Source organism: Anomaloglossus baeobatrachus, chromosome 6 (assembly GCF_048569485.1).
Source record: "Anomaloglossus baeobatrachus isolate aAnoBae1 chromosome 6, aAnoBae1.hap1, whole genome shotgun sequence".
Classification (NCBI taxonomy): Eukaryota; Metazoa; Chordata; class Amphibia; order Anura; family Aromobatidae; genus Anomaloglossus; species Anomaloglossus baeobatrachus.
In genome coordinates, this window is record NC_134358.1 from 246,084,531 (window position 1) to 246,098,355 (window position 13,825).

Genomic DNA, 13,825 nt, shown 5'->3' on the forward strand with positions numbered 1-13,825 from the left:
AAGGAGGTCAGACACGCACGCACAGCTCCACAGATTGGTCAGCAGCAGCTGCTGACCATGTCGGATGGAAGAAAAGTGGGCCCATATAGAGCCCCCAGCGTGCTCCCTTCTCACCCCACTCTTGTCGGTGGTGTTGTAAGGTTGAGGTATCCATTGCGGGTACGGAGACTGGAGCCCACATGCTGTTTTTCCTTCCCCATCCCCCTTAGGGCTCTGGTGGAAGTGGGATCCTATCGGTCTCCAGGCACTGAGACCGCGCTTCATCCACAACTCCTGTGGAGCCTGCTGGATAGGAGCCGGGTATCGTTCAGGGACATGGCCCTGCTACTTGGAGGTACTCTGTATCCCGGTGGGGACCGCGCACAGCAACACTCCAGCTTTGCTGGGTGTGCTAGTGCACCGGGGACCACGGCGCTGACCGGGTTAATATGTGCCATTACACACTCAGCGTTGCTGAGTGTGTTTATGTATAGGGACTGCCGCACTGACCGCCGCGGCCATGGAAACACTGCGGCGCGGATGGGACTTGTAGTGCGCCGGGGACTTTCACGCCGGCCGCGCTTTTACGGCGGACGCGTTTATTACTAGAGTCCCCGGCTTTTTGCGGCCTAGTTTCCTTTCCTCCCGCCCACAGCCCTGACAGGCAGGGGAAGGGCGGGACGCTGCACAGAACGAGCAGCACTGAGGGCTGGAGCATGCTTTGCATACTCCACCCCCCTCACTGTGCACAGTGCGGGCACCAGTTCCCGCACTTTCTGGGTCACGCCCACGGCTCCCTCCTCTCCTCAGGACGCCGGCAGCCATTCCTGTCAGCTCCTCGGACGCAGCAGAGGGGGACAAAGTCTGGGAGACCCAGGCAGGGACTCTGGTGGCCTCACAACCGCTTTAGGCGGGTGGTAAGCAGCACCTGTGGTGCTAGCCCCATTGTGCAGTAGTGTAACATTATATGTTTATGGTATATATGTTTTACACTGTATGGTGCACAGTTGATTTCTGGCTATATACCCTATTGTGTTACTCAGGGAAGATAATAGCATGGCGCCCACGAAAGGCAGGGGTGCCAAAACACAGGCTTATTATGTTGCCTGCGCCGCATGTACGACCCCGCTACCGGCAGGTTCCACTGACCCTCATTGTGTGCACTGTTCGGCCCCTGTGGCACTTACTCAGCCGGAGCCTCTGCTAAGAGGGGCCCAGGGGGAGCCACCTGCTAACACTGTTCAGGTGACGGGGACGGAGTTTGCAAAACTCTCTGAGACTATGGCTAAGATACTAGAAGCCTTGCAGTCCAGGCCGGTATCTCAGCACAGGGACTCTGTTGAATCTTTGTTCCCTGGCCCACCTCAGCTGGACCAACAATGTCCTCCCGGGGTATCTCATGGATCCCAGGCTGAGGGTTCTGACACAGACCCCAGCCCCAGACCGACTAAGCGAGCTCGCTTAGATTTTCCCTCGACATCATCATATTGTGCAGGGTCTCAGAGGGGGGAATCTCTGGTTGATGATGCGGAGACAGCTGATCAGGATTCTGATCCTGAGGCCGCTCTCAATCTTGATACTCCGGACGGGGACGCCATAGTGAACGACCTTATTGCGTCCATCAATCGTATGTTGGATATTTCTCCCTCAGCTCCTCCGGTGGAGGAGTCAGCTTCTCAGCAGGAGAAATTCCGTTTCAGGTTTCCCAAGCGTACACCGAGTATGTTTCTGGACCACTCTGATTTCAGAGAGGCAGTCCAGAATCACCATGCTTGTCCAGATAAGCGTTTTTCTAAGCGCCTTAAGGATACACGTTATCCTTTTCCCCCTGACGTGGTCAAAAGTTGGGCTCAGTGTCCCAAAGTGGATCCTCCAATCTCCAGACTGGCAGCTAGATCTATACTTGCAGTGGAAGATGGGGCTTCACTCAAAGATGCCACTGACAGGCAGATGGAGCTCTGGTTGAAATCCATCTATGAAGCTATCGGCGCTTCTTTTGCCCCAGCGTTCGCAGCCGTATGGGCGCTACAAGCTATCTCAGCAGGTCAAGCGCAAATTGACGCAGCCACACGCACGTCCGCGCCACAGGTGGCGTCCATAACCACTCAGACGTCGGCATTTGCGTCTTACGCTATTAATGCTGTCCTGGACTCTGCGAGCCGTACGGCGGTTGCAGCCGTCAATTCGGTGGTACTCCGCAGGGCCTTGTGGCTACGGGAATGGAAGGCAGATTCTGTTTCCAAAAAGCGCTTAACCAGTTTGCCAATTTCTGGCGACCGATTGTTTGGCGAGCGTTTGGATGAAATCATCAAACAATCCAAGGGAAAGGATACATCCTTACCCCAGCCCAAACCGAACATACCCCAACAGAGGAAGGGGCAGTCGAGGTTTCGGTCCTTTCGGGGCGCGGGCAGGTCCCAATTCTCCTCGTCCAAAAGGCCTCAGAAAGATCAAAGGAACTCTGACGCATGGCGGTCTAAGTCACGTCCTAAAAAGGCCACCGGAGGTGCCGCTACCAAAGCGGCTTCCTCATGACTTTCGGCCTCCTCACTCCGCATCTTCGGTCGGTGGCAGGCTCTCCCGCTTTTGCGACGCCTGGCTGCCACGGGTAAAAGACCGTTGGGTGAGAGACATTCTGTCTCACGGTTACAAGATAGAGTTCACCTCTCGTCCCCCGACTCGATTCTTCAGGTCATCCCCGCCTCCCGAGCGAGCCGAGGCTCTTCTGCAGGCGCTGGGCACTCTGAAGGCAGAAGGAGTGGTGGTCCCTGTTCCTCTTCAGCAACAGGGCCACGGTTTTTACTCCAACTTGTTTGTGGTCCCAAAGAAGGACGGGTCTTTCCGTCCTGTCCTGGACCTGAAACTTCTCAACAAACATGTAAAGACCAGGCGGTTCCGGATGGAATCCCTCCGCTCCGTCATCGCCTCAATGTCCCAAGGAGATTTCCTTGCATCGATCGATATCAAAGATGCTTATCTCCACGTACCGATTGCTCCAGAGCACCAGCGCTTCTTGCGCTTCGCCATAGAAAACGAACACCTGCAGTTCGTGGCACTGCCGTTCGGCCTGGCAACAGCCCCACGGGTTTTCACCAAGGTTATGGCTACTGTAGTAGCGGTCCTCCACTCTCAGGGTCACTCGGTGATCCCTTACTTGGACGATCTCCTGATCAAGGCACCCTCTCAAGAGGCATGCCAACACAGCCTCGACGCTACCCTGGAGACTCTCCAGAGTTTCGGGTGGATCATCAATTTTCCAAAGTCAAATCTGACACCGGCCCAATCGCTCACATACCTTGGCATGGAGTTTCATACCCTCTCAGCGATAGTGAAGCTTCCGCTGATCAAGCAGCGGTCACTACAGACAGGGGTACAATCTCTCCTTCAAGGCCAGTCACACCCCTTGAGGCGCCTCATGCACTTCCTGGGGAAGATGGTGGCAGCAATGGAGGCAGTTCCTTTCGCGCAGTTTCACCTGCGTCCTCTTCAATGGGACATCCTACGCAAATGGGACAGGAAGCCGACGTCCCTCGACAGGAACGTCTCCCTCTCTCAGGCGACCAAAGCTTCCCTTCGGTGGTGGCTTCTTCCCACTTCATTATCGAAGGGGAAATCCTTCCTACCCCCATCCTGGGAGGTGGTCACGACGGACGCGAGTCTGTCGGGGTGGGGAGCGGTTTTTCTCCACCACAGGGCTCAGGGTACGTGGACCCAGCAAGAGTCCTCGCTTCAGATCAATGTTCTGGAAATACGGGCAGTGTATCTTGCCCTGAAAGCGTTCCAGCAGTGGCTGGAAGGCAAGCAGATCAGAATTCAGTCGGACAATTCCACAGCGGTGGCATACATCAACCACCAAGGCGGCACACGCAGTCGGCAAGCCTTCCAGGAAGTCCGGCGGATTTTGATGTGGGTGGAAGCCACGGCCTCCACCATCTCTGCAGTTCACATTCCAGGCGTGGAAAACTGGGAAGCAGATTATCTCAGTCGCCAGGGCATGGACGCAGGGGAATGGTCCCTTCACCCGGACGTGTTTCAGGAGATCTGTTGCCGCTGGGGGGTGCCGGACGTCGACCTCATGGCGTCCCGGCACAACAACAAGGTACCGACGTTCATGGCACGGTCTCAAGATCCCAGAGCTCTGGCGGCAGACGCCTTAGTTCAGGATTGGTCGCAGTTTCAGCTCCCTTATGTGTTTCCTCCGCTGGCACTGTTGCCCAGAGTGTTACGCAAGATCAGGGCCGACTGCCGCCGCGTCATCCTCGTCGCTCCAGACTGGCCGAGGCAGTCGTGGTACCCGGATCTGTGGCATCTCCCGGTCGGCCAACCGTGGGCACTACCAGACCGACCAGACTTGCTATCTCAAGGGCCGTTTTTCCATCTGAATTCTGCGGCCCTCAACCTGACTGTGTGGCCATTGAGTCCTGGATCCTAGCGTCTTCAGGGTTATCTCAAGACGTCATTGCCACTATGAGACAGGCTAGGAAACCAACGTCCGCCAAGATCTACCACAGGACGTGGAAAATTTTCCTGTTGTGGTGCTCTGCTCAGGGTTTTTCTCCCTGGCCTTTTGCCTTGCCCACTTTTCTGTCCTTCCTTCAATCTGGACTGGAAAAGGGTTTGTCGCTCGGCTCCCTTAAGGGACAAGTCTCAGCGCTCTCTGTGTTTTTCCAGAAGCGCCTAGCCAGACTTCCACAGGTACGCACGTTCCTGCAGGGGGTTTGTCACATCGTTTCTCCTTACAAGCGGCCGTTAGAACCCTGGGATCTGAACAGGGTGCTGATGGTTCTTCAGAAACCACCATTCGAGCCAATGAGAGATATTTCTCTCTCACGCCTTTCGCAGAAAGTGGTTTTTCTAGTAGCAGTCACTTCACTTCGGAGAGTGTCTGAGCTAGCAGCGCTGTCATGCAAAGCCCCTTTCCTGGTTTTTCACCAGGACAAGGTGGTTCTGCGTCCGGTTCCGGAATTTCTCCCTAAGGTGGTATCCCCCTTTCATCTCAATCAGGATATCTCCTTACCTTCTTTTTGTCCTCATCCAGTTCACCAATGTGAAAAGGATTTGCACTTGTTAGATCTGGTGAGAGCACTCAGACTCTACATTTCTCGTACGGCGCCCCTGCGCCGCTCGGATGCACTGTTTGTCCTTGTCGCTGGCCAGCGTAAAGGGTCACAGGCTTCCAAATCAACCTTGGCTCGGTGGATCAAGGAGCCAATTCTCGAAGCCTACCGTTCGGCTGGGCTTCCGGTTCCCTCAGGGCTGAAGGCCCATTCTACCAGAGCCGTGGGCGCGTCCTGGCCTTTGAGGCACCAGGCTACGGCTCAGCAGGTGTGTCAGGCGGCTACCTGGTCGAGCCTGCACACTTTCACGAAACACTATCAGGTGCATACCTATGCTTCGGCGGATGCCAGCCTAGGTAGACGAGTCCTTCAGGCGGCGGTTGCCCACCTGTAGGAAGAGGCCGTTTTACGGCTCTCTTACGAGGTATTATTTTACCCACCCAGGGACTGCTTTTGGACGTCCCAATTGTCTGGGTCTCCCAATGGAGCGACAAAGAAGAAGGGAATTTTGTTTACTTACCGTAAATTCCTTTTCTTCTAGCTCCAATTGGGAGACCCAGCGCCCGCCCCTGTTTTTTTGTGTACACATGTTGTTCATGTTGAATGGTTTCAGTTCTCCGATATTCCTTCGGATTGAAGTTACTTTAAACCAGTTTATAATTCTTTTTCCTCCTTCTTGCTTTTGCACCAAAACTGAGGAGCCCGTGGGAGCACGGGGGGTGTATAGGCAGAAGGGGAGGGGCTTAACACTTTTGAGTGTAATACTTTGTGCGGCCTCCGGAGGCATAGCCTATACACCCGATTGTCTGGGTCTCCCAATTGGAGCTAGAAGAAAAGGAATTTACGGTAAGTAAACAAAATTCCCTTCTTACGGTAAGTAAACAAAATTCCCTTCATTGCTGCCTTCTCCAGGATCCAGCGTCATTCTGCTCCTCTTCTCAGTGATGTCTCCGGTTTTTAGACTCTCCAGGTCACACTGCACTCTGTGTTCACCCGCAGGTGACTTTTACAATGTAGGCTTATGGAGCATCAGAAAGGATAGTCTGAAGAGCAGTGATGTCACTAGTAACAAGCATGAAATGGCGCTGGATCCCAGAGAAGGCGGTGGTAACGGAGTATATTAACACATGGACGCTACACTACATACATACAGTGGGGAAAGCTTTCCCACCTAAAAAGAAAGAAGAGGTCTGTCATTTTTATCAGTGGTACACTTCAACTGTGACAGTTGACTGTATTAATTGCACCTGTTTGACCTCATTACCTGTATAAAACGCACCTGTCCACACAATCAATCACACGCCAACCCCTCCCCCATGACCAAGACCAAAGAGTTGTGTGTACAATTTTGTCCCTAGACCTGCAGAATGCTGGGTTGGGCTACAGGACAAAAGGCAAGCAGATTTGTGAGAAGGCAACAACCGTTGGCGTAGTTATTAGGAAATGGAAGAAACACAAGATGACTGTCAATCTTGCTCAGTCTGGGGCTTCATGCCAGCTCTCACCTTGTGGGGTAAGGATGATTCTGAGCAAGGTCCGGAATCAGCTCAGAACTACACAGAAGGACTTGTTCAATGACCTCAAGAGCTGAAACCCAAGTATCAAAAATTACCGTTATTACCTCACTATGCCGAGCAGAGCATGCATGGTCTCCCTGCTCACACCAGCACATGTCCAGGCCGTTTAAAGTTTGTAAGTGACTATCTGGATGATCCAGAGGAGACGTGGGAGATAGTAATGTTATCAGATGAGATAAAAACAGAAATTTTTGGTATCAATCTAACCACAATAAAAATTACAGACTGCAAAATCAGCGGTGTATCAAATAATAATGGTAAATAATACCTCATAATAGAGCCGTAACGGCTCCGTCCTACAGGTGGCCAACCGCCGCCTGAAGGACTCGCCTACCTAGGCTGGCATCCGTCGAAGCATAGGTATGCACCTGATAGTGTTTCGTGAAAGTGTGCAGGCTCGACCAGGTAGCTGCCTGACACACCTGCTGAGCCGTAGCCTGGTGCCGCAAGGCCCAGGACGCTCCCACGGCCCTGGTAGAATGGGCCTTCAGCCCTGAGGGAACCGGAAGCCCCGAGGAACGATAAGCTTCGAGAATTGGTTCCTTGATCCACCGAGCCAGGGTTGATTTGGAAGCTTGTGTCCCTTTACGCTGGCCAGCGACAAGGACAAAGAGTGCATCCGAGCGGCGCAGGGGCGCCGTACGAGAAATGTAGAATCTGAGTGCTCTCACCAGATCTAACAAGTGCAAATCCTTTTCACATTGGTTAACTGGATGAGGACAAAAAGAGGGTAAGGAGATATCCTGATTGAGATTAAAGGGGGATACCACCTTAGGGAGAAATTCCGGAACCTGACGCAGGACCACCTTGTCCTGGTGAAACACCAGGAAAGGGGCTTTGCATGACAACGCTGCTAGCTCAGACACTCTCCGAAGTGAAGTGACTGCAACTAGGAAAACCACTTTCTGCGAAAGACGTGCGAGAGAAATATCCAATTGTCTGGGTCTCCCAATGGAGCGACAAAGAATTCCCAGACGTGGATACAGTTTAAAAAAAAAAAAAAAAAAAAATAACACTTCATGGGGAGGCTTCTTTAAAAAGAATATGATTATAATCAGAGCAACTTCAATGAAAGTTTCTGGAAGAATATCTCAGTCATATAGTATCATCTATATTCTAGAGAGGCGGAAAAGTAAGTGGTTGGCATGTGATCTTCAGTATGTCGTCATGTGGTGACCATCGGCAGTTTGGAAACTGTAGAATCGCAACAATGACTATGTATTGTTACGATTCCACACATTAGACGCCTTTCCTAATTACCCTATTTTTTGGATTATATGATGCACTGTTACTAAAAATTTGGAAGGAAAATGAGTGGTGCGCCTTAAAAGCCGAATGTAACTTACCAGGAGGAGGAGAATGGGCGTTATGCTGACTGCAGTGGGCACCGTGTGGAGCATGGCGCTGCGGCGGGTGAGATGCTCTGTCGGCGGGCTGTGCTGGCTACGGTGGGCGCTGTGTGGAGTAGGGCAGTGCGGGGGTGAGATGCTCTCTCGGCTGTGCGATCTTCAAATAATGCCGCCAGGAGTCGACGCGTGTGCACATGGAGCTCTTGGATTGTCATTGAGCCAAGAACTCAATCTCCTCGGCGCCGACTCCTGGCGGCATTATTTGAAGATCGCACCGCCGATAGAGCATCTCATCCCCCACACAGCCAGCAAGGCCGGCCACTCAGCAGAGCCAGCATTGCCCTAATCCAGCACCCACCCCATGGCCTCCTGTGACCCCCCCCCCCCCCTCTCCCACTCCACCAATGCTGTTGCCCCCCCTACGGTAAGACACCAACAGAGTATAAGATGGACCCCATTTTTTTTTTTAATAACCTTTATCTCTATATTTGGGGTGCGTCTTATAAAACGAAAAATACGGTATATAATGTCTCGGTGAACCCCTTTATTGCTGATCACGCATCATGTATTTAATGAAATGTTGATAAGTTAGAGGTTTAGGCCCCATCAAAGCAAATTCGCTGGAATTCCAGGGTAATTTTGCTTTGAAAAGTCACAAAATTTTGGCACAAAAATCTTGCGACATTTGGTGTTCACACTTTTCTCCCAGCTGTGACAAAATGGGCAGAGCTGGGGCACGACACCAGTTTGTCTAATTCATGTATTCCCTAGCAGGGGAACCGCCAGTCTTCAGAGGATCCAGATTCATGAGGTGGTCGTGCACACCTCTTCATGAATAAGGGGTGTCTAACCACCATTCCCCCTCCTCAGTAGAAGTGAGAAAATCGCTGGGCTTGACTAATCAGGGCTTTATTCTTCTTCTATGGTTCGTTGTCTATTTTTCATCCTTGATGCAACATTGTCACTTCCAAGTAGCCACTGATAATGTAACCTTCAATAATAGTGACAAACGTGTATCTATGCAGAGCTCAGTACTTTACCATACTGGTCAGTTTTAGATATTCTCCGTTTGGGCTGAAGTCTTTGCTCCTTTTTCAGCTAAGATCAAGTATGGATATAAAGTCTCTCAATGTGAATAAGAGCTGCTTGGTACTTACACCTCTTAATCATCAGTTCGTCCTGTCTTGCTTTCCAAACCGTTGCACAGTTCCAGTAGTTTTAAGTGGGAGGAACCTTGGATGAAAGGGAGGGTCTGATGAGTATGACTTCATGAAAGGATATGGGTTTTCTGACTGTAACTTCTCATGTAAAGTGTCCTGGGCCTGACACTAAATTGCTTCTATATCTACGTTTGTAGATCTCAAGCAGCTAGAGGGAAAGAGCGAGAGCGGGAAGGCATCACTGATTCTGGATTGAAGCTTGAACCTGTTCCTGGATTACCTGGAGGTATGTACACAGTCTGCTCCATTTTTCTTTTGTAGGCCTTAAAATTTAAGTTTCAATTTGACTTTGAAAATACTTCTTGTTAAAGGGGATTTTTGTGTTTAACTTTGCACTTGCTAAAGCTAAAATCTACGTTAAATTTGCCTCGTGAACTCACTAAGAAAATTAAAAAGGTACCAGAAACTCCAATTTTAATTATGCTAAGGTAGTGAATCTCATCTCTTTATTTTTTATTTATTTATTTATTTAATTTTTTTTTTTTAAGTGTTGCCACCTCTACCTACAGAAGAAGAGTCCTCTGCAAACTATTTTAATCTTCCGCCAAATGGATCCTCTGCTTTGGTTAACATTGCGCTGCCGCCCCCTGGGTTAACTGCTCCACCTCCAGGTAACTTTTACTCCTCACCTACTGATCACACCGTTTGCCAGTGATAATGCCACGCATTAATAAGCTTGTAAACTGCTGCTCATGATGGTCTGGTTCTTGTATTCCGGGGCCCTGGATTGGCAGTGCTGGGAACCATTTTGAATTGAGGTCAGTGAGTCACTAGTCTTGTAATAATAAGCCTAAATTTTTTCTCTTGCAGGATTTAGCCCACACATGTTTCCTCCAATGGCTCCACCACCATTCCTCCGTGCTCCTGGACATATTCATTACCCGTCACAAGATCCTCAGCGAATGGGCGCACATACGGGCAAGCCTAGCAGTGTCTAAATCTGAAGATATTTACAATAATGTAAAGTAATGGCTGCTAATAAATCAATGGTATATTGTCAAGAAGCAGAAACAGAGACTTCATATAACTGCCCTAGCGGATAACGCGCCAAATGTATAGCAGTTCACCACTAATCCCTGTAGGAACAAAGGTGGAACGTGGACTCTAGTATGGGATTTACAGGCTTTCAAATGTATATGTTTTCATACTTTGGGGAGGAGAAAAAATATCAAGTGTTTTGGAAATCTTTTACTTGTTTGGTTGTCATTTTTTTTCTTTGTCACTTTTTTTTTTTTTTTTTTAAATAAATTATCAAAATGGAGTTTGTTTTTTTTATCTCCTGAAAATTGACTTCTCATCTGCGCTTATATGTGGTGATTATAACAGGAAGTATGTGTATATAAAATAGTACTGTACAGTGGAACCTCGGTTTACGCGTAACTTGGTGTGCGAGTATTTCGCTATACGAACAAAGCTTGCTGTAAATTTGTATCTCAGTTTACGAGCAATCTTTGCTGTACGAGCAAATACTCACCGCACACACTTCCGGTTCTGTACTTTCACCGCGCTCTGACCCGCTCTTGCAGTCCACACAAACATGCACACAGACATATGCTCACCTTACCTTCCGTTCTCTCACCGGCCTCCTGGTTCTTGTAGTCCGCAGGTGAACTTCCGCTGTCAGCCGCTCCGTAACAGTAGTGCGCTGGCCAATCTGAGGCAAGTGGCTCCTGCATATGACATGGACTCTGACAGCGGAAGCTCCTGCATCGTCGTGATGGTTACCCGATACACATACTGTACCTGCGGACTAAGCATTGTGGTGTGTGTGTGTTGGCACAATAGGGGACATTGCACAAGTTGTGGAATGAATTGTCTGAGCTTGCATTATTTCTTATGGGAAATCTTGCTTTGCTAGATGAGTAACTTGGTTTACAAGCGCACTCCCAGAACGGATTGTTCTCGTAGACCAAGGTTCCACTGTATTCCTAAGTTGCAGACTCCTTATCAAAGGACATTTTACGGGACAGTTCCACTTCCTAGAAACATGGTAAATGTCTAGTTTAGACCGCAAAAATAGCATGTCCAGGCCCTTTTGGCTAACTTTGACATTATATGCAGAATTTATAACTGGTTCTTGGTTATATAAACCCTCTAGGGTTAATACTGTAGATTGTCAGTATTAAATTAGGTATATTGATTATTTGCAATTCCCTTCTTTCTTTGTCGCTCCATTCGGAGACCCAGACAATTGGGTGTATAGCTTCTGCCTCCGGAGGCCACACAAAGTATTACACTTTAAAAAGTGTAACCCCTCCCCTCTGCCTATACACCCTCCCGTGGATCACGGGCTCCTCAGTTTTATGCTTTGTGTGGAAGGAGGCACACATCCACTCATGCATTCTCATATTAGTTATATCGGTTGGAAGAAAAGAGGGCCCCCACGGGGCCCCCGGCATGTTCCCTTCTCACCCCACTACGTCGGCGGTGTTGTTAAGGTTGAGGTACCCATTGCGGGTACAAAGGCCGGAGCCTCATGCCGTCTCCTTCACCATCCCTTAGCGGCTCTGGGAGAAGTGGGATCCTGAGCGGTCATCCATTTACTGGGACCGTGCTCCCTCCGCAGCCCCTGTGGGAATCTGCCGGACCGGAGTCTATTCAACCTCAGGGACCGGGCCCTGCAACTCTAAGGTACTCTGTGTCCCCATTGGGGACTGTGCAGGGAGCGCACCTTCATCCCGGACGCTGCGGCAGCTGCTGAATTGAGAAGGCCGGCAGACTTCCGCGCCGACCGTGCCTGCTTGTCGGGCGCGGTCTCAAATTTAGTCCCCGGCTTCAGCGCGGCCTAGTCGCAAAAATCCCGGGCCTGCCTGTCAGGGGTAAGGGCGGGACTGCCGACCTGACGTCGGATGTGAGGGCTGGAGCATCCTGCATGTTTCCTCCCCCCTCACTGATCACTGTGGGGACCCCAGATTCCCGCACTTTCCTGGCGCCGCCCACGGCTCCACTCCTCCCCTGAGAGCTCCGGCAGCCATTTTTTGGGCATTCTGCCGGTGGAGGATTCTCAGGAACAGCTCTGCAGCTCCGGGGGACCTAAGGCAGGGAATCTGGAGGACACACACACGCCGCTTGTTAGCGGTCGGTAAGCCACACCGGTCACCCGGTGCTGGTCCCCCCTAGGGTGCCGGAATAGATACATATTTATATATATATTTCTGTTCGGTCGGGCTGTATACCCTTTTTTGCCCATATACCCTCAGTGATCATTCTCTTAGGAGACAACAGCATGTCGTCCACAAGGAGCAAAGCTGCTAAGGCACAGGGTTTTTTTGCGGCCTGTACCTCTTGTGGGGCTATGTTACCTGCGGGTTCCACCTACCCTCACTGTGAGCAATGCTCGACCCCTGTTTCGCTTGCTCAGCCGGAGCCTCAGTCACCAGTGGGCCCCTCGGCTCATGTAGACCCCCTGCTCCCCCTGTCCAGGCGGCAGGGACAGAGTTCGCCTCTTTTGCTGAGAAACTCACAGTGCTGAGTCACTTTCACAATCCATGGCTCAGTCTATGGACAAATGGTCTGCCAAGCTGCTAGAAGCTTTGCAGTCCAGACCGGTCCTTACACAGGCCCCGGCCCCTGTTGGATCGTCGCCTCCAGGCCCCTCTCGGTCCGCGCCGCAGCGCGCTCCCAGGTTGGGCCCTAGGTCCCACGTGGAGGACTCCGGCCCGGACCACAGTCCTAGACCGGCTAAGCGGGCTCGCTGGGAATCTTCCCCGACTTCTTCACGCTGCTCGGGTTCCCAGCTTGAGGACTCTCTGGAGGACGAGGCGGACGTCGCAGCCCAGGGCTCTGACCCTGACGTCGCCCTTAACCTTGATACACCTGAAGGGGACGCCTTAGTGAATGATCTTATCTCGTCCATCAACCAGGTGTTGGATCTCTCTCCCCCGCCTCCTCCTATAGAGGAGTCGGCATCTCAGCAGGAGAAACACCAGTTTCGGTTCCCCAAACGTACACGTAGTGCGTTTTTCGATCACTCTAACTTCAGAGACGCGGTCCAGAAGCCCAGAGCGGTTTCGGACAAGCGCTTTACTAAGCGCCTCACTGACACGCGTTACCCCTTCCCCTCTGAAGTCGTTAAGGGTTGGGCTCAATGTCCCAAGGTGGATCCTCCAGTCTCTAGATTGGCGGCTAGATCTGTGGTATCGGTTGCAGATGGCTCATCGCTAAAGGATGCCACTGACAGGCAGATATAGCTCCTGGTGAAGTCCATCTATGAGGCCACGGGCGCGTCTTTTGCCCCGGCCTTTGCAGCCGTGTGGGCACTCCAAGCTATCTCAGCTTGTCTGGCTGAGATTAATGCTGTCACACGTAATTCTGCTCCGCAAGTTGCGTCTTTGACTTCTCAAGCGTCAGCTTTTTCTTCCTACGCCATGAACGCAGTCCTAGACTCTGTTAGCCGTACAGCTGTGGCATCCGCTAACTCTGTGGCAGTCCGCAGGGCCATGTGGCTGCGCGAATGGAAAGCAGACTCTGCCTCCAAGAGGTTCTTAACTGGTTTGCCGTTTTCTGGCGAACGCTTGTTTGGCGAACGATTGGATGAGATTATTAAGGAATCCAAGGGAAAGGACTCCTCCTTACCCCAGTCCAAACCTAAGAGACCTCGGCAACGAAAAATACAATCGAGGTTTCGGTCCTTTCGTCCCTCC

At 51.2% G+C, this 13,825-nt stretch overlaps 1 protein-coding gene across 1 annotated transcript in view; it reads left to right on the forward strand.

Moving 5' to 3' along the window:
• The window catches only part of RBM22 (RNA binding motif protein 22), a 51,649-nt gene extending 41,210 nt beyond the window's left edge, over positions 1–10,439 (forward strand). The window contains exons 9-11 of the mRNA XM_075316463.1: positions 9,320–9,408; positions 9,671–9,793; positions 9,993–10,439. Of these exons, the coding sequence (XP_075172578.1) occupies positions 9,320–9,408; positions 9,671–9,793; positions 9,993–10,120 (340 nt within the window). The 3' untranslated portion in view covers positions 10,121–10,439. The remainder of the gene's footprint in view (positions 1–9,319; positions 9,409–9,670; positions 9,794–9,992) is intronic.
• The last annotated feature ends 3,386 nt before the right edge of the window (positions 10,440–13,825 follow it).